The sequence below is a fragment of the Rhincodon typus genome, chromosome 28 (assembly GCF_021869965.1).
Source record: "Rhincodon typus isolate 14 chromosome 28, sRhiTyp1.1, whole genome shotgun sequence".
Taxonomy (NCBI): domain Eukaryota; kingdom Metazoa; phylum Chordata; class Chondrichthyes; order Orectolobiformes; family Rhincodontidae; genus Rhincodon; species Rhincodon typus.
This window is the reverse complement of record NC_063359.1, coordinates 29,517,236-29,538,384: the sequence shown is the minus strand read 5'-3', so window position 1 is coordinate 29,538,384 and position 21,149 is coordinate 29,517,236. Positions and strand designations below refer to the sequence as shown.

The 21,149-nt window shown below is 37.8% G+C and overlaps 1 protein-coding gene across 6 annotated transcripts in view; it reads right to left on the bottom strand.

Moving 5' to 3' along the window:
- cntrl (centriolin) overlaps nucleotides 1–21,149 on the bottom strand; it is a 114,152-nt gene that overhangs the window by 61,889 nt on the left and 31,114 nt on the right. For all 6 annotated transcript variants that reach the window (XR_007265065.1, XM_048613717.1, XM_048613716.1 and 3 more), the window contains 3 exons: nucleotides 4,080–4,233; nucleotides 3,483–3,703; nucleotides 2,801–2,977 (listed from right to left, as the gene is read on the bottom strand). Coding sequence is in view for 5 of the 6 variants with exons in the window: in XM_048613717.1 (XP_048469674.1) it covers nucleotides 2,801–2,977; nucleotides 3,483–3,703; nucleotides 4,080–4,233 (552 nt within the window). In the remaining variant the exon portion in view is untranslated. The remainder of the gene's footprint in view (nucleotides 1–2,800; nucleotides 2,978–3,482; nucleotides 3,704–4,079; nucleotides 4,234–21,149) is intronic.

Genomic DNA, 21,149 nt, shown 5'->3' with positions numbered 1-21,149 from the left:
GTTCCTCTAATGCAGCCTGGCCTGCTGTGTTCCTCCAGCTCCACACTGTGTTATCGCTTATTTCCAAAATAATGGGTTGGATTTTGCAGGTAGTATCAAAGCAAAGAATTCATGATTGACCTCAAAGAAAGCTGCCTACAAAGCTCCTATGAGCCAGTGATCTCTGGTTTTCCCCTTTTCCAGACTGCAGTTTAAGTCTGTGGCCAAATAGAGAGGATCTCTTGCCAAGCAGTAATAGTGATATCAGCAAGCAGGTGAACAATCATACTGTAGTATTTACATACAACAAAGCAGAAAGTTAAAAACACTGAATTCCTTGACTTTTAGTTTAATAACAACATAAAATGATTATTTCAATTTCTACATTAATCCAGATAAAACATACTTTCAAATTTCCAAAACATGGATTTTTAAAAATAAAATTCTGAAGTAAATTGACATTCCACAAATATAAAATTGTCTTCACAGCTCCAGTGAGAATGTTTAGCAGCAAATTCAATGTTAGACTGCTGTTAAAACAAAAGACCAGTTATACTTCAGTTTGTGAAGAGGATACAAACAGTTTACAGAGTGATATCAAAGGTTAAGTGAGCGGGCAAAAAGTTGTCAAAAGGAGTATAATGTGGGAAAATATAAAGTTGTTTATTTTAGAAGTGAGAAAAAAAGAACACTATTATTTAAATAGAGAAAAGCTGCAGAAAGCAGCAGACAAAGGGACCTGGGGTACCTGCGCACAAAACATAAAGCTAACACACTGGTGCAGCAGTTAATCAGGAAGGCTAATGGGATGGTCGGACTAGTTTAGTTTGGGAATATGGTCAACATAGACTGGTTGGATCAAAAGGTCTATTTTCTTTCTATATGACTTTCCTGGCCCTTATTTCAAGGCAGTTGGAGCATAAGAGTAGTAAAGTCTTACTGCAAATGCTCAAAGTGTTGTTGAAACCACATCTAGAGTTTTGGTCCTGTCATTTAAGAAAAGATACTATTTCATTGAAGTCAGTTCACAAAAGGGTTACTTGGATGATCCCTGATGTGAAGGGATTGTCTTATGAGCAAAGGCTGAACAGCTTGGGGCTTAACTTACTGGACCTTAGAAGACTGAGAAATGATCTCATTGAAATATGTAGGATTCTTTAAGGGCTTGACAGGGTAAATGACAAGAACAAGTTACCCTCAAGGAAGAGTCTAGGACCAGAGGAAGTAGTATCAGAATAAAGATAGGACAATTTAAGACTGAGATAAGGAGGAATTTCTTCTTTCAGAGAGTTGTAAAGACTATTTATATTTAAGGCGGAGATAGATAGATTCTTGATTATTAAGGGAATCAAGGGTTCAGGGAAAAGGCAGGAAAGTGAATGCAAGCCACAATCCTATGGAACAGTAGGGCAGGCTCTAGGCCTACTCCTGTTGCTATTTCTTATGGTCTTAAAATTTACTTATGTGCAAGGTTTTATTTATAACATGAGACTAATATCATTATGCATGGAAGTTTGCATCAATCACATTGAATGCAGCCTGTGGATGTATCTAGAACACATCCTCTCTAGAAATGTAAAATCACTGACAACGACTTCTGGATTTATGACACTTTGTCCCTGTGTGGACTCTTGAAGTTGTTGTCAATTATTATAGAGTAATGACACCAAAACTCTAACAAATTCATTGTCAAAATCCAGGCTACGAGACTTGCAGGGCATCTGTATTTTTCAAAAAGCTTTTCAATTAAAATATACCGTTAATGATGTTCATCCAAGTTTCTGAGAACTATTTTATTGCCATTTACATTCTATACTTATTTACTGATGGATAAGAGATTCATCACAAAAAGACATCACTTGTTTATTACCAAGTTGTTGCTTGAGACAATTTTCTGCATGCATAGCAGCTGCTGCTTTCCTTTTCTGCAAAAGTGACCAGACTTCAAAGTGCTACACTGTTTGCAAAGCATTTTGAGACATCTAGTTTTTATGATACAAACACAACCAATTTTTCTTTTAAATTAATTTGTTCATGCAACAGGAGTTACCTAATGTTATGGAATCAATAGAAAACAATACTGGAATTGCTGAAAAAAGGACTTAAGCCACTTACAATTTAGACTCTAGTTACTGAGTCAGATAATGAATAAAAGTTTAAAAATTACAATAACCAGATACCTAATGGGAAATTCAAGAGAAAATTTCCGAAAAAAGTTCAACCACCAATAAGCCCAAGTGTACAATGCACTGCTTGAAAATGTGGTGGAAGCAGATTCAGTGCAGGCATTCAAGAGGGCATTGGATAGTCGTTGGATAGAAACATAGATGATAGGAGCAGGCGGAGGCCATTTGTCTCTTCGAGCCTGCTCCGCCATTCTTCATGATCACGGCTGATCGTCCAACTCAATAGCCTAATCCTGCTTTCTCTCCATAAACTTTGACCCCATTCGCCCCAAGTGCTATATCTAGTCACATCTTGAATATATTCAATATTTTGGCATCAACTGCTTCCTGTGGTAATGCATTCCACAGGCTCGCCACTCTTTGGGTGAAGAAATGTCTCCTCATCTCCATCCTAAGTAATGGTGTGCAGGGATATGGGGAAAATCAGGATAATAGAGCCGCTGCAGACACAATGGCCCAAACAGCCACCTTCCACACTGCAATAGTTTTGTGATTTCCAATACTTTGTGCTGTAAACAATGCCACAAATACACAAAGAATTTACTGGTTAAATACTTCATATTCCTCAACACTTGTAAATAAAAATTACCATGTCAACTTTGGGAGAATGAGTAAGAATCAAGCTTTCAACTCACTTGACTAAGCTTCCGGAGTCGCTCCAGTTCCTCCCTGAGCTGGGTTGCTTCAATATCCCTTGCTTGCAATTGAGATTCTAACTCAGCTTCATATTCACTGAGGTCACCTTGAGCTTGACGCAGAGACTCATTCAACTCCTGTTGCTCTTGTAAGGAATGTTCCAGGTCAGACATCTCCTACACAGAGAAATAAACATGGACTCTGCAGATTACTGCAGTCATTAAGGTTTAGGTTACCCAAAGCATCCTGCCAAGTAAATCGATTACTTACTATTTAACTCTAGACGTTTCTATATTACTTGTTTTGTATGCTACAATGTAACATTTGCAAATATCTTTCCTTTCGGTAAAGTCTTATTTGCATAATTACAACAGGACAAGTGGACATGTTAATGAAAAAAAAGGCAACTTTATTTTTCTTCCTTTCATGCTAAAATACATTATTGTTTAGTAGATAATTATCAATTCCTATTTATTATCAGCAGTTGCTGATTTGGTAGGTAGCACTTTTCAGACCATGTTTGGTTGATTAGGTATTTATTATCATCACAAACTAGTAGAATTTTCAGTGAAAATGGAGTTGAATTTTAAATATATTCTTAATTACATTTTGCTTTTGTGATCCTTTCTTCAATAGGAAATGGTACAGCACCTCAGGATTCTAATGCACTCAAATACATACCTTTCTCAAGTGCTCTGCATCCATGGCAACAATTTCGAGCTGATTTTTTTGTTGTTCCAAATCAGCCAATCGAAGCAACAGTATCTCCTTTTCTTTCTGTAGCTCTGTGCATTCCTCCCGAGCTTGTTTTGCCTGCCCCTTTACGCTCTCCAAGTACTCCTGCAGCCCAGCAATAACACCTTCGAGGTCCCGTTTCAGTGCCTCATTGGCTACTATACGGCCTATTAAAAATGCATTAGGGCAAGTTAATATTTAAAGCACTGGTACAGTATTTATGTAATTACCATTGGGGAATTTGGATGAATTCAGCAGAATTAAGCAATACAAATATTATAATTAAATTGCAGCTTTACTTGGTGCATTACATATGCAGATATACAAAAGAAAAGGTCCTTCTCCCACCCCAAGTTTAGATTTGGATCCTCATTTTGATCTGTCGCACTGTTGAAAATATAGAAGCACATTTGATCATTATGAAAAGGCACCTTATGAATTCTCTTATCATTTCAGCAGAGCATATTTATTTGCACAATATGCTGGTTCGTCACCTACAGAGGGAACTTCCTCAGAGAATTAAAAAAAAGTCTCAACAGCTACCTTCTGTCAGCTGCTCTTCAAGATCCTTGATATCCTCTGTTTCCTTAGCAATTTTAGAGAGCATTTCTTCCAGGCGCTTCTCTAACAGTTTGTATTGCTTGGACATCATGTCAAGTTGTTGGGTTTTACTGGTCATTTGAGTTTTCAAATGTACCTAAGAAAAAAAGCAATCCTACTTAATTTGAATTGCTTTAAATAAAAATGACAATGTGTGACATTTTAGATAAGGCTCAAATGATGTCACATAATATTCAATAATTTATCGTCTAATTTATTTTAATAACTCCATGTGTGCTTCAATTTACTATTAAAACAGCCAGACAAACTGTTACTCCAACATCTGTTTTATACAATATGGAAAGCATGTCACTAAGTGGAAGCATCAAACTGTGGGAGTGCTGTTTCCAGGCACTGAATGCTCCTTTGAATTTCATGGAGCTGCTTCAGTATTGTCAAATAAACCAATAAAGAAAGTCAGTTGGGGCAAAGTAATCATAAATATTCAAATAATAAAAAAAAAAGAAACAGAATTCCAAACTGTTCTTAATTTTATACTTTTAAAGAATACAAAGCAGGCTTTCTAATCAGGCCCTGAACATGAAGCTTGCAATGGTTAGGTGTATGGTTAGGTGTCCTGGCTATACGAGGTCTAGTTTTGTACACTGGTAGCTCTTAAAGACTTGAATAAATGATATGATGGATAAATTAAAGGGATAGCACCACATAAAAGGCAAGTGGCTAAATACATATAACAATAAACACATTGGTTGCTTTATAAAGGCTGGTATTACAGTTCAATGTTTCTTATGAATATATGGATAGTTAATTTGCCTGGAACAACTTTATGTCTACCTCCAGAAAAACAACTAATTCATTAATCAACACCTTTAAATCAGAGCGTAAAGATCATTGAACTCAGCCAGAAGAAATCCAAGTCACAAAACTACTGGACGCCAACCTAACAGTTTTTTTTTGAAATGGACTCTAATTTGGACAACCTATCCCTGCCTCTCAGTAATCTATATTTCTACATATGTGTGGGTGCACATGCGTGCAAGTTGGTGCATATTTGAGGAAAGGGAGAAATATTACAACACTTGGTACACATTTAGCTCAGGACTTCTTTGCACAGCGAATTGAATGGACCTTCAATAGACATTGACTTATTGGAGGTCTAATTCATCTGTGCTAATGCCAATATCTTTGAGTAACCTGTAACTTCTTTTTTTCTTCTGAGGACACATGCATGCGAATGTGAGTTGCAAACCATTCTCCTGGATTTTGAATGCATTAATACAAATCAAAGTTTGTACCCTAAGGAATACCGTAAGGAATTTTACCATAGGTCAATTTTAACTTGTACTTCATATATAGGGCTTGGGAAAGTATACCACCACCACTTATAAAAGAAAAGAGGCAAGTAAGAAAAATGTAAAAACCACTTCTGTTACAGACAGATGACAACTTCGACTCATCTCTCCCCTTTGTTATGACAGTCATGCAAAAATGAAGAGGTTACAGAAACTAATGACATGTGCATCATAATTTCATCAATTCACAAATGGTTGCCTTGCCCTTAAGAATTGTTGAGATTATTGCACTCACGTATTTTCAGAATACCTCATTTTCAAGCAATGTAGCAATAATTTCATACTCTCATAAGTACTCAAAAGAACTGTCCACTTAGAAAGTAGTAGAGACGGATTTTTGGAAATATTTTATTTAAATTCAATAACAGCTTTGGTGTTCTATCTATGACAAAACTAACTTAACATGGAGCATTCCAACACAAGTAATGTATAAATGAGTATGACAACAGTCTATGCCTATAGCCATTCTAACATGTAGGGTAGTTTTATGCAGATTAGGACTTTAAGTGGAAAATTAAAATATACCCAAACTCAATATTTCTTACCTAAGTTAGTGTCAGAGATTAGGGCAATGCTCATACATTTTATATTAATCCACAATCCAAATATTTTCCTTTACTTGTAATGATCCCAGCTGATACTACGAGGTGATACTGTACATGTCAGACCCCAAAATGAAATATAGACCATGAGTTTTATATTTCCTATTGCGTACCATAGAGATAAGTCACCTACAATATTCACAAGATGCCGCCGATGTACTTTTAACAAAAGGTTTATTACACAAGAAAAAAACAAACTATTTTACATTAGAACAAGACCTACTGGAACAATCTCATTGCAAACATCAAAAAGAAATATTAATTCCTTTTATCCCAGCAACAGCCTTACAGATTCTCAAAATCAGTGAGAGGTCACCCCGAGCTACACACTAAAACTTCTTGCTCAGCTGGGATGACTGTAACTATTTTCTTTTCAGCAAGTGTCTGCGCATTCACTCCATGCTATTTTCTTCAGTTTGTGTCTCTCCCCAACACCTCTAAAACAAGCCATTGATTCAGCTCACTATGATTTAACATGGGTTCCCTAAACACAAGCCTGTCAATATCTACCTCCTTGACATTTCCTATAACTTCTGTTTCTGGTGCTCTCTTCTCACTGACAACAACCCCGCTTTTTTGCTTATGGGCTTCATTCCCCTGCATGAACTGGCTTCTGGCTCCTACCCCCTCCCTCTCATGGTTGTCAAGTTATAAAACACCTTTTTCATTATCTCCCCAGACAGCTTTCCAGTCATTTAGCAGAAAACACGTGACATTGTGTAACTATTGTTTCGAACTCAATGTTCAAAATGAAATTTTGGCCTAGAATTCCAAAGAAGTCAGATCATCACAGAAATGAAAAGTAATAACTGATTTTCTTCTACTTCAGAAACCAAATACTTAAATAATAACCACAACATACTATGAACCTTTGCAACAATATTGTTACGAAGTTGTGCAGCGTATGTGGCTCCTTAAGAGACAAAATGCTTTTCTAAGCTTAAGAGATTTATACAAAAAAAATGCATCAGTATGTAGCTGAAGATGTACAGCTAGTTCTAAACTTGAAACATGTGTCAACTGGCTGTGTGATTGGAAACCTTAGGCGTGTTTTGACGTTTTGGCAATCAGCTGGAATCAGCCAATTAATTTAAAAACAACCACTTAGTGATTGAAAGCCAAATGAATTTAAATCTGATAGTTTGGACAACCTCGGACCAATGCTATTGTAAGAGAATTGATATGTCATCCAAGATATGTAAGCAGAGGGTTTTTGAAAATCGGTGTGAGAATGAACTGCCATCTGAAAAAAAGCACCTAGCTCTCACAAGAAATCACCAAGCTCTCTAAGAAAGCACCATCTTATCTATGAAAGGTACCTCGGCATTTCTAGCTAAGAGTCTTCACAGAGAAAGCATCCCTGATAGCAGGATCAGTGGGAAAAATAGCCTTTATGACTTGAGAACAGCAGAAGAAATGTGTTTATGACTGGGGAGACAGTGGATAAGGCACAGCATTCCGGAAGACACATCCTGTGTGGACTTTGAGAGATGAAGTTCTAATTTATATATTTTTCTTACTACTTGGGCTATATAAGTGGGACTTGTGTTTATTGGAATAGTATACAAGGAGAATTTTATTCAGTTAGGGAATAGTTAGGAGTTGGGGGGAATTGTTTGGTTTGTTAGTAGTTCTGTTAATTTGTTCACTGTTAGGGTTAAATAAATAAATTGTTACTTTTTACTTATAAAGTGAATATCAGGGATTTCAATAAAATTCCAATAAACACAAGTCCCACTTATATAGCCCAAGTAGTAAGAAAAATATATAAATTAGAACTTCATCTCTCAAAGTCCACACAGAATGTGTCTTCCGGAATGCTGTGCCTTATCCACTGTCTCCCCAGTCATAAACACCTTTCTTCTGCTGTTCTCAAGTCATAAAGGCTTTTTTTCCACTGATCCTGCTATCAGGGATGCTTTCTCTGTGAAGACTCTGAGCTAGAAATGCCGTGGTACCTGTCATTGATAAGTTGGTGCTTTTCTTAGGGTTAAATAAATAAATTGTTACTTTTTACTTATAAAGTGAATATCAGGGATTTTCTTTCATTTAACCTCCCCTTCTCTGTAACAATTGACACAACTGATTTTCACAAATGGTTGCTGTTATGACATTATTTCAAGAGGCAACATATACTCTTTAAGACAGATCATACTAACAGCAAGTAAGCAGGATGTAGAACATACAACTAGTAGCCATTGCCAGTCCAGTTTGGAGCATGGACTGGGGAGCACATTCATGTCTTTTCTCCCAAACAAAACTAATCAAGTCCAAGTATTACACCTGCCTCACAGATACCTATTTGATGGATTATATAGGACTAGCAGTCTCAACCTTCAAACTACAATCCAAACTTCAAGGCTCTAGCAGATAATGTGCAGTCACAGGTGTCACACAGGTTTAGTGAGTAGAGAACAAAATGAATAATTAAACATACTTGGTTTTAGATTTATATAACGTTAAAAATAATCTTTTTTGCGGGGGGGTAGATTCTGGATTGCACTTAATTTCAAGTGATTTTGTACTTAGAAAGGTTGGAAATCACTGCATTAGACTTACAAGTACACATTAAGGTAGATGACGTGTTTAAGAATGACTTGATGACTTTTAGTCAGCACCAATGCAACAAACATCAGGAAGAAACAAATGATCCAGAAATGAGGCACTATGGAAAGTTATTATAGATGGCTGGCCTGATGTGCTCCAAGAGGTGCCAGGCACTCTCAGATGCCTTTGGCTGTACAGGTGAACGAGGTACCTCAAGGCTTGATTTTTAAAGGAAAATAGGTGTGTGTACCTAAAGCACTGTGCGGATTGTTGCAGCTATGGATGAACATGAAGTGAACATGGCACCTGGTCAGGGATACAGTGTACTGACCAGGGATCAGTAATGATAGAAAAAGTAGTGAGGATGTGGGAGACATACTAGAGCAACTAACCACAGCAACACAAAGAACCTTAGCACCTCTGTAAGATTCCATTCTTTGGTCTAAACTTGCAATAGATTTAGTTACTGTGCATGGCAATGACTTTCCCTTGTCACTGATTATCGTCAGATAATTGAACGATTCCTCAAGTGAATCTGTGCCAGATTGTATGAATGGAAACTTCAATTTGTTTAGTACACCTGAAGAATTCATATCTAACAATGTATCACAATACACTGGCAGATATTTTAGAGCTATATGTCCCAAACGGCCCATAAACCATGCAACACCACCACTCAATCTCTGATCCAACAGCCTTGTCTAGCAAATCGTTTGCATGGTTAAGGCACTAATCACAATTGCAGAGTAACAAAACAGGATTGCTATACTTTACCGTAACATGTCTAGAAGTGGGCTTACTGACACCACAGGAAATCAAGTTCAGAAAGCAGATCAAGATAACCATGTAAGGCCTGTCCAAATTCTCAGACATACTAGATAAACTTCTCAAAATAAAATAAGACCATAAGAAATAGGGATGGGAGAAGTCCATTTGGCCCCTCAAGCTGAGAATGAGAATGAAGAATGAAAGGTGCTAAACGACTAACATGGTGCCTATCTCCTCACTGGACAAAAGTTTTGAATCACATGAATGACCGAGAGAACCTGATCATACACATAAATAACCAGTGTGCAATGAGTCTAGATCCTACAAGGTCACAACACCTAACTGAGAAAAACTAAACTTGCTTCTAAACTCAATCCTTTAGTCTTCTGAACTAAAATAAAGCTGACAGCCTTGCAGGTTTACGCAACCCGTCATAAATTCAGAAGTGTAAATATTTTTTCCATTAACATCACAAGGGGGCCACAGTTAATTATGAAGTCCTGGAATCATAGAAATGCACTGCAACAGACACTTCGGTCCAACTTGTTCATGATGACCAGATATCCTAAATGAATCTAGTCCTATTTACCAGCATTTGGCCTATATCCCTCTAAATTCTTCCTGTTCACATACCTTTCATATGTTGTAATTGCACCAGCCTCCAAAAATTCCTCTGGCAGTTCATTCTAAACATGCACCAAACTCTACATGAAAAGGTTGCCCCTTGCGTCCCTTTTAAATCTTTCCCGTCTGGCCTTAAACCTATGCCCTCTAGTTCTGGACTCCCCTACCCTGGGCAAAAGACCTTGACTATTCACCCTATCCATGCCCCTCAGCATTTTATAAACTTCTATAAAGTCACCCCCCAGCCTCCAATGCTCCAGGGAAAACAGTCCCAGCTATTCAGCCTCTCCCTATAAGTCAAACCCTCCAATCCTGGCAACATCCTTGTAAATCTTTTCTAAACCCTTTCAAGTTTAGCAACATCTTTCCTATAGCAGGGAGACCAGAACTGAACACAGTTTTCCAAAAATGGCCTAACCAATTTCCCGTACAGCCGCAACATGACCTCCCAACTCCTATACTCAATGCACTGACCAATTAAGGACAAGCGTACCAAACTTCTTCACTATCCTGTTTACCTGCGACTCCACTTCAACGAACAATGCACTTCAAGGTCTCTTTGTTCAGCAATACACTCCAGGACCTTACAATTAAATGTTCAAGTCCTGCCCTGATTTGCCCTATGAAAATGTAACATCTCACATCTATCTAGATTAAATTGATCTGCCACTCCTTGGCCCATTGGCCCATCTGATCAAAGTCCCTTTGTACTCTGAGGACACCTTCTTCTCTATCCACACCACCAATTTTGGTGTCATCTGCAAACTTGCTAACAATATCTTATTCTCTGACAAAATGCTGAACTTAGTCACTGTTGACTGTCTGACACCTGTTTGTTTAAATTGTTCAGACTTAACCGACATGCATTTGCCGATATTTAGAAATCCAATAATTTGCAGTTTTGGGCAATAGTTAGATTCTGTCTTGTTGCCACAAAGGATCAGGCAATGTTACTTGCCATTTTCGATCCAAGCCTAGATTTTCACCGGGTTTTGTTGCATTTGGATATGGACTGCTTCAGTACGAGTCATTGCAAGTGGTGCTGGCACAATGAACATCCCACTTCTGACCTAATGATGGAGGGAAAGGCATTGATAAAGCAGTTAAAGGTGGTTGGGTCTAGGACACCACGTCAAGGACTTCCAGAGCTGAAATGATTGACCTCCAACAACTGCAGACATCATCCTTTGTGCTAGGTATGTCTCTGACCAGTGGAGAATTTTCCTCCGGAATTTCACTGACTAGTTTTCTTAGGGCTCTTTGATGCAACTCACTGTCATGTGCTGCTTTGATGCAGTCACAGGGCAGTCATTCTCACCTGCACCCAGGAGCTTTGTCCATGTTTGAACCAAGGCTGCAATGAAATCAGGAGTTGCATGGTCCAGGTGAAACCCAAGCAGGCTACTCCCAAGAAACTGCTGCCTGACAGCACTGTTGACGACCACTTCCATCTCTTTATTGATGATCAGAGTAGACAGGTCGATTGCTCATTGTTCATCCTAGAAGAGCACTCTTCAACTGCTTTGGTTAATTTCTCTTAAGTCCAAACGTAGACTGGAAGTGCAGTTTCTGAACTGTGATCTATAAATTTCTCTTTCATTTAAGTGGTTCTCTCACCTTATGTTCATATACCAGTTCAAAGAGACTGAATCCTGTGGACTCAATAGAAGCATACCTAATCGCAAACACTAATGAGGGAATTCCTTCATCCCAATCATAAGGACATTTCTGACAATAAGCCCTAATCATGGTCTTGAAAGTTTGACACCATCTTTCCAGAGCTACTTCAGACTGTGGGCAGCAAGCACAAGATGTAGATGGCTTGATTCCCAAACTGTCTATTTTTTCTTTGAATATGTGCGATGTAAATTTTGAACAATGATATATGATTGTATTTCTTTGGGTCATCTGTATCTCGTTAAAAATTGACCAAACTTTTTGTACCATTATTGTAATAATTTTCCCTGAAGGCAATACTTCAGGAAACCTTGATGACGCATCCATATTTGTAAAAACATACTTACACCCATATCTAATTTTAGATCGAGGTCCTACACAATTGATTAAGACCCTGCTAAATGGTTCTTTGAAAGATGCTAATGTGATTAAAAGTGCAGGTTTAATTGATGGTTGGGATTTCTCTACTAACTGACATGTACGGTCAGTGAATTTCTGGATAATAAGAATTTTTGCTATTTTATCAAGTGACTTGCTATTAGAATTTTGTGAGCCATTTGTAATATTTGTTGCGATATTCAGATAGGAATACCACTTGCTGGGCCAATCTTTATTGGCTGGTATTTGAGGTGGTGTCCATTGCCTCATCAGTATTTGGTATTTCAAATAACAACACTCAGGTACCAACTTTAATTCAATTTGGAGTTGGTTGTTTGATACTACACTTGCAATTCAGAATGTGCTTGAAGCGTTTCTATTAAAGAAGATGAGATAAACATTTCAGCCTCATTCTCTTAACCTTGATCCTTTTTCTTCAAAATTTTAGAAAACTTACCTGATAACTGGATTTCCAAGTAATCACTTTTTTTCTAGACTCTTTTTTTCCTGCCTAAATCTATGCACCTGAGATCTAGCCGTAACAGAGTCAAGAAACAATCCAGGATGTTCTTCCTATAGCATCTCAGTTCCTCTCATCTCTACTGGCTGTTCCACCACTCTTGATGAGGCCAATATTTCTGAACCAGTTGGGTCACACCGCAAGGTAAAATCATATCCTTCAATTGGCATTTTTTGCACTATTCCAACTATAACTTATCCATTTACTAGTTACTCTTTAATCGAACTCTTAATAATGAGACAGTTTTGTAACTTGCATGTTTATATTGCATATAAATTAATATTTTCTTTATTAACTCCTCTGGAAGACAAATGATACGATCAGCTAGCTTTAATGATTAACTTGCTCCAATGTCTCTCAACATCTTTGGTAGTTTATCACAAGTTGAAATGCAGAGGAATACCCCTCCTTCTGAAGTAAAGTCTTCAGAACCTCCACTCTGCTCTTCTAATGAACAAATGAGGAAGAAATTTCTTGACTGTCCTGGGTCATCTCTCCCTTCTTAGAAGATTCTAAGGAAATAGATTCTCTTTGTACTGCCACAACAGTTTCGATACCTGTTTCTTTTTCTGATTCAATCTTTTCTCAGGATTCCTTAGATGTCCCTGCAACAGCAATCGGTCTCCCATTTAATTTCCAGCAATTGGCTTTGGTATATGCAATCTTATTACTGGAAACATGTTATTTTCTTGTGTCACATTTTGGTTCTAGCCTCTCTCTTATTATTTTGGCATCCTTTGGTTTGTTCCCGAAAGCTAGTATCTCTACCATTTGCCGAATTTCTATTCCTCCAATTTCCTTTCGGATTCCTATATGACCATCTCCCCACTTGTCTGTGTGGGACAGCATTGGCATTTCCCAAAATTGCTTCTTCTCAGACTTCTGATATTTGGTGTCATTCAAATAAGGTTTAAGGTTTGCAAGAATGCTACTGCTGACCTCGTCCATGATGAGAATTTCCTTTGCATTCTCAAAATTGTTTGCTAACTTCAGAGAGTGAAAGCACTGATCCCACAGTACTGATTTTCTCTTGCAAATTCTACAAATAACTCATTAAGTTTCTTTCTAGTAGTCCTAAATTTTAATTGATACCAACTTCAGAGACACATTCACCTCCTCCATTACTATCCATTACAGAGCTCTACGCCCAGAGAAATTACATATATCAGCAAATTGGCTGCAGCGTTCAAGAAGGGAACTTAGCACTATTTTCTCGATGGTAACTAGGGATGGACAATAAATACTGGCCCAGCCAGGGATGTCCATTTCCTGTGAATGATAATAAAAACACCCCAGCTCAATTTTTTCTTCCTTCTTAACTGACTTGACAGCTTTTGTCATAGAACCCCTACAACGTGGAAAGAGGCCATTCGGCCCATTGAGCTCACCAATCCTTGGAAGAGCATCCCACCCAGCCCCAGCCCCTCAACGTATCACCCGGACATCCCCGGTAATTCTCCGGACAGGAACTTGTCCCAAATCTGAGAGCTTAACCTTTTTCAGTCCCTAGTAACCTGCAGATTTCTAATCAAACTTTTGGAAAATTTCCAAACTAATCCCTTCTACTGAGGTAACTGGTCACCTGACTGTGCTGAAAAACCCCTCCCAGGAGAAAAACTAAACTTGTTTCTAAACTCGACCCTGGAGTATTAAGAACCGAATTAAAATTTAAGATTCTTCTGAACTGAAAACAAAGCTAATTGGCTAAGAAGGCTAATGGGATGCTATCCTTTATTATGTGGAAAGCTGGTAGATACACTAACCAATGTGATGTGTTATACACAATTTAAACAAATAATTCAGCTGTGATTCTATGCAATGACCACTCACCAACTACACTTGAAAAGTGGAAAATACCTGCCAATTGTATTTTACCACTACCAGACTTAAACTCTAGACATCACTAACAGCATCACCACTCCTAAGTACTACCTGTCAGAAATGTCACTTCTTTCAACAGTTTAGGTCAGGTAAAAGAATGCAGTTAGTGAACAATAAGGTTAGAATGACCTTAATGAATAAATTAATATATGCAGAACGTAAAAGACGAATGAGCCCATTAATCTAGTGCTCATGTATGCAATTAATGAGATACACATATCAACGTTAAAACGTTTTTACCAAATAAAACAGCAATTTAGAGAACACTTGTCTGTGGCTGAAGGGTAAAATGATCAGATACTGGCTTTTAAAATGATCCATGTGGTGTACATTTAAGTATATTGTCCATTTAATAGTTAATAAAAGTTTATGAACATTGCTATAGAGGTAATTTGAATAGGATTCGTAAGTTCAGAACAAAGAACTAGAATTATCTTAAAATAGCTGCAGTGCTTTTTTTACCGTCCTAAACTACAATCAAAATGGTATAGTACTATACAGGTTGAAAAGAACTCAAACTATTTGAAAACAGCCCACCTTTCCTTTAGACTGTGCTTTCAGTCAAGTGTTGTACCTTACTATGATACAGAAAAGTTCTGATAATAGCTTAGGTGAATACTTTGGGGGTATGTTTGTAGGGTATGGATTCCAAATTTACAGAATCAAGGCACAACTGTTTCAGGACAATTACAAAAAGCTACACTATTTCTCATTTCACTATTCATTACGAATTAATGAACAAAAATCTCGCAGACTATACTCAGTGATTTACTGCAGAAGTTGATATCCAATTTGAATCCAACATTGATGAGATAATTCAGCCTATCAGAAACAATCTATTACAGCATCTCGTTTGAAACTCTTAATAAGTTGGACTGGCAGATGGAGGGGATAAAATTTGATTGAAAAAAATCTTAAACTGAAGCCACATTCTCTTGTTAAGCTGACTGCTACTATTAATCCAGATCCAACCTGATTCTTGAATCAGTACTGATACAACTCTATTTCTTGCAGAAAGCCCAGATGCAACTTGATCCCTGTTGACCACTGTTGATCCAAACCAAAACAGACCTAAATCATCATTGGACCAGCCTCTATATGACCACTGCCTCAAGCCTGGATTGACCAGAATGTCTCTGTCAACCCAAATCTGACCCAAGTTGTAGTGTCAACTCAGATCCTTACAGAATTTCAATACTCAGCCAAGATCTGTTCTCGTAACTCTTCTGCTAGCCTGGGCACAGCCCAAACTCTGATTGCTGATACCTGTCGCCCATATGACCTGACCTAACCATCTTTTTGTGAAACTTCTATCCTCTGTAATTGTTCCACAATTCTATGTGGTGACTGTGTTTTTTTAGTCTTTTAACATGAGTTACTAACTGTCTATAAAGAACAATACAGCACAGGAATAGGCCTTCAGCCCACCAAGCTTGCGCCAATTTCTAATCATTATTTAGACCTGCTACTTATTGCCCATTTGCGGTTTCTATCCCTCTGTTTGCATCCCATTCATGTGTCTATCAAGTTCACTTAAACACTGCTAACCGTGCCTGCTTTCACAACCTCAATTGACAGTGTGTTCCAGGCACCCACTACCCTACGTGTGAAAAATTTTCCCTGCATTTTTCCCTAAACTTTCCCTCTCTGACCTTGAACCTGTGCCCTCTTGTAGTTGACCCTTCCACCCTGGGGAAAAAGCCCCTGACTATCACCCTATCTTTGCTTCTCATAATTTTCTAGACCTTTATCAGGTGCTCCCTCAGCCCCCGTCTTCCCAGCGAAAACAATCTGCGTTTATCCAACTTCTCCTCATACCTAAAACCATCCAGACCAGGCAACATCCTGATAAACCTTCTCTGCACCTCTCCAATGCATCCACATCCTTCTGGTAGTGTGTGGCAACCAGAACTGTAATGCAATATTCCAACCGTGGCCTAATTAAAGTTTTACACAGCTATAACATAACTTGCCAATATTTTTATTCGATGCCCGGCCAAAGAAGGCAAATGTGCTGTATGCCTTTTTGACCACTTTATCCACTTGTGTTGCCACTTTCAGGGATCTATGGACCTATATGCCCAGATCCCTCTTTATGTCAATTCTCCTAATGGTTCTGCCATTTATTGTATAATTCGCACCTGTATTTGATCTTCCAAAATGCACCATCTCGTATTTGACCGGATTAAACTCCATCTGCCCAAATCTGCAATCTATGTCCCGCTGTATCCTTTGACAATCCACCTCGTCATCTGCAACTCCGCTAACTTTGGTGTCACCTGCAAACTTACTAATCAGATCACCTACATTTTCCTCCAGATTATTTATATATATTACAAACAACAAAGATCCCAGTACTGATCCCTGTGGAACACCACTAGTTACTGATCTCCATTCTGAAAAGCGTCCTTCCACCGCTACTCTGTCTTCTATGACCAAACCAGTTCTGTATCCACCTAGCCAGCACACCCCAGATCCCATGAGAGTCTATCTTTTGGACCAGCCTGCCATGAAGTACCTTATCAAACATCTACGTCCACGTGGACAACATCCACTGTACTTCCCTCATCAATCATTCTTGTCACCTCCACAAAATCAAGTTGGTGAGACATGACCTTCCCTGCACATACCGATGCTGCCTATCACTAACAAGTCCATTAGCTTCCAAATGTGAATGAATCCTGTCTCTCAGTGTCTTCTCCATCAGCTTCTCCACCACTGACGTCAGACTCATCATCCTGTAATTACCTGGATTATCTTTATTTCTCTTCTTCAACAAAGGAACAACGTTGGCCATTCTCCAGTCCTACACGTGAGCTAAAACTAAAATTTAAAACTAAAACCTAAAACCACAAACAGATGTTGTGATGCATATTAATCATTAGTCAGATTTCTTTTTTTAATTAGATAGAGCTATGGAATTCAACATTTAAAAATATGTACATACTTGAATATTTAAGCCTGTGCAGATACTCAAAACTATAATTCTTTATTGGGAAAATGTGTTTATCAATACTCCGGCTTGTTTAAACAATTTTAAACTGTTCTTTGGTTCTTTATAACTTTAAATCCACAGTTTTTCAGCATTAGGGACAAACAAGAATACTTTCGCACATACACAACACAATAGTGCAATTTGCAAGGTAAACACAACAATTAGTACTTGAAAGATTGAAAGTGTTACAACTCCACTAAATTCTTAGATTCTCACGTTATCAAATAGAGTATTTATATTGGCATATGCTCCTTTATACAGCATTTTTGTTTCGTTTATTGTGAAAAAAAAAACCCAGAAGCACAATAATACCCACATACAATATGAACTCCACATTCAACACAATAGTTTGACAGAATATAAAGTAGCCAACTAAATACGCAGCTGCAAAGAGGAATACAAAGATGTACTATAAGTGTATGGCTCCTCTAAACAATTGCTAAACAACCATTTTAATTCTATTGATAATTTTTTAAAAAAAGTTTTAAACAGCAGAGAAACCAAGTTCCTCTACTCGCGTTAAACTAGCAGCAAGTCAAATGCTTCAGGCTGCTTCCTTAATCAAACTTCCTGTTCTCATTACTCACATTGCCTTTTCTGAGTTACAGTCCTTGCAACTTGAAGAAACTTTAGTCAAAGCTTTTTCATTCACTTCTTGTACAACATTAATGCATGAGCATGGTAGAGATCAGCCAGTTTGTTTTCCGGAGAATTGCAGTTATGCCACATGCTTCAAATCACAACAACAGGAAGTGCTTTGTGCAGCCAATCCAAAGCAACTGAACTAACTGCTTCTCTAATCTCCCCAGAGGCAGCGCTGCTGCAGTCCTCAAATACTACTGACTGCCTGCCACAAAGGCATACAAACCGATGAAGAATGTTACGTACATGAGATCAACTTAAAAGGTTTTTAAGTCTCTACAGTCTTAAACTACCAATCATTGATGTACCATCTAATAACTGTGCAACTAGAATCAATCGACGCAAACAGCAGCTTATCCTAATTATGTTCCTTGCTACTTGGCATGATTCCAAAGAATTTTGGACTTTGTCAGCTACCAAAGATGAACAGGCCTCAACGCCTGAATTGTAAGCATTAATGTAATTATTCACATCACTCAGGCAGTCTTCTGGAATTAATTGTTTCAAAGCAAAACATTTATTTTCCAACGATTTTGCTATTCATAGCATTTCTTCACATTACATAGGCTAAACTTAAAATAAAACTGCACAAACAGACTAGGTTAGAAACAAAGCTTGAGTTCATCCGCAGCTGTTAACTACTTAGTTAGATCACAGCTTCTGCATTTCAAGAATGTGGAACAGAACAGCACTTTGATCAGCACAACAAACAAAAATGACCCAAAGCTATCTCTTACATGAGCTCTGTATTGCCTGCATTTAACTCTTTCATTGACCAGTTGTGAAAAGCCAAATTTTAGCAAAGCAGACCAATCTTCAAGTACAGTTTAAAAGTTACTAATATTTTATCTCTTTATAGTCATAAGTTAGTACACGAAACACAACACAACCAAGATATACTGTACTATTAAGTGTACTTGTTCACACCTAATCATGACCTTTCCTCCATGAATTTACTATCACTTATGTTTTCATTTCTTTTTATATGTTAAGCTCAATAATCAGGGGAATCTGGAGTTGAAAATTATTCAGAAACTATTATGTTTTCCAATAACCATGCAATTTTACAGTAATGCTTCTATTAACTGGTGAAACAGCATAGCTTGTGTTGATGTGCATGTGAAAATGCCAAATACAGAAATGTGGTTGACACTTAATTGACCTCTGTGCAATTAACATTGGCAATAAATGCTAATCTAACCAGTGATGCCCACATTCCATGAATTAATTAAAAAATTAAGTACAAAACATGTGACTTCTTGATTTTCATTGACTTTATGAAAGAGACTCATGAAAACCCACACAGAGAAGGTTATTCAGCTGCTCGTACCTACTTCCAGTCTTTGCAACAGCAGTGATGCTTAATCTTACATCTCTGCCTTTTGTCCATAATTACAAGCTTTTCATCCTCAAGCGCCTGCTGAGCTTTTTTTTTTAAATGAATTAGCTTCCATCATATATTCAGATAAAGGATTCCACATCATGACAACATTTAATTCCACATCAGATGTATTGTAATGTATTGCAAGTGTAGTGAGGTACACACTTTCATTTGCACAAGAGAGGTAGAGAGATGAAGGACAAGAAAATGAAAATTTTGAGGAAAATGTGAATTTGGGCCATGCACCCTCAGAGAACCTCAAATATAAGCCAATAATTGCCAAATCTTGCAGCATTTTTTAATCTACAATTAAGTAGGCATTGAATATTTTGTTTTCTAAAAATAAATGCCAAGCAGCAATAAGGGAAATTAAAACTAGTCTAATTTAAATTAATCAGAACAGAGGTCTAAACAATTGACAAATAATTGTTCATGCCACCTGGTGAAACTAAAATGAGCGACATGCATCCGCAGAAAACGTTTAATTTTTAAACCCCAAAATTATTTATTTTAGCTCAGTTTGAAAACTATTATGTTGAAATTGAGAAATTAATTCCTACAAAAGCTAGCTCAGCAGACAATCTACCATCTCACCGAGATTCTCCATCTTCTTAGTTCAAAAACACTCTACCCCCTTCAACAATCCCTCACTTCACATGTACTTTTATTTTGTTATTCTCACATGCTTCTGGTTGTAACTTAGGAGTTCACAAAAGGCATTTTCTCTCCCCAATCACCAGATGTATATCTCAGCGCCCCAATTCAGTGAGGCAGTTTTCCCTTCTCATCATACTAGCTCAAAATAACATTTATTCCCCATTCCCTTTTAATTCACGCTCTCCTACTCTTCACCCATCACACATTGGCACAGTTCTCTCTCACCTTTCCAGCACTGTACCTGGACTCCCAACTCCTCTCATCTCTATTGTTCTCAAGGTCTCCACTCTTTCCCTCTCTGATGTCACTCTTTGGCTTCTCCAGTCTTTCTAGCACCACCTTTCAGCTTTCCTCTTCACTGCTTAAAGCTGCTACCTCTTTTCGTTGCTACAGCTTTAATTTTGAATACCAGTGCAGTCTGTGATGAGGTCTCCTGATCTCACAATAGTTCCCAAAACAGTGCCTTTAAAAATGACTTGTATGTGTAAAACCTAGATGGTTGAAATGTATGCAAGTATTAATGCAAATATAGGAATAAAGGACAGGAAGAGACTAACATACCCATCCACCTGTTCCAAACTCAAAAGCAAATAGAATGTTTAATTATATTGGAATTAATTTAATTGAATGTTTAATATTGGTTTCTGAACAAGTCAATAATATGTTAAAACTGTATAATGCCTTGACAACAGAGAGGTGTGTTCAGTTTTGTTAATTATTACGTGACAAATAGTCAAGTCACACACGTGGCTTTGTGATCAACCACAAGGAGCAAAATAAGTAATGTGAAAGGATTATGGGAATATGGAAATTCTGAAACAGTAAAACAAATAAAGCCATTCAACTCACTGGCCCTGTAGTGGCTCTTTTGAGGAGCAAACCAGCTAGTTCCACTCTCCTACTCTTTACCCATACTCCTGTAATTACATCTGTAGAGGTAACATGAACCTGGCTATGTAAAGTGACTTGTATCTGACCACACTAAGCAGCCCATGCCTGCTTACAAGATGGCAGACAGAAGCTAAGCA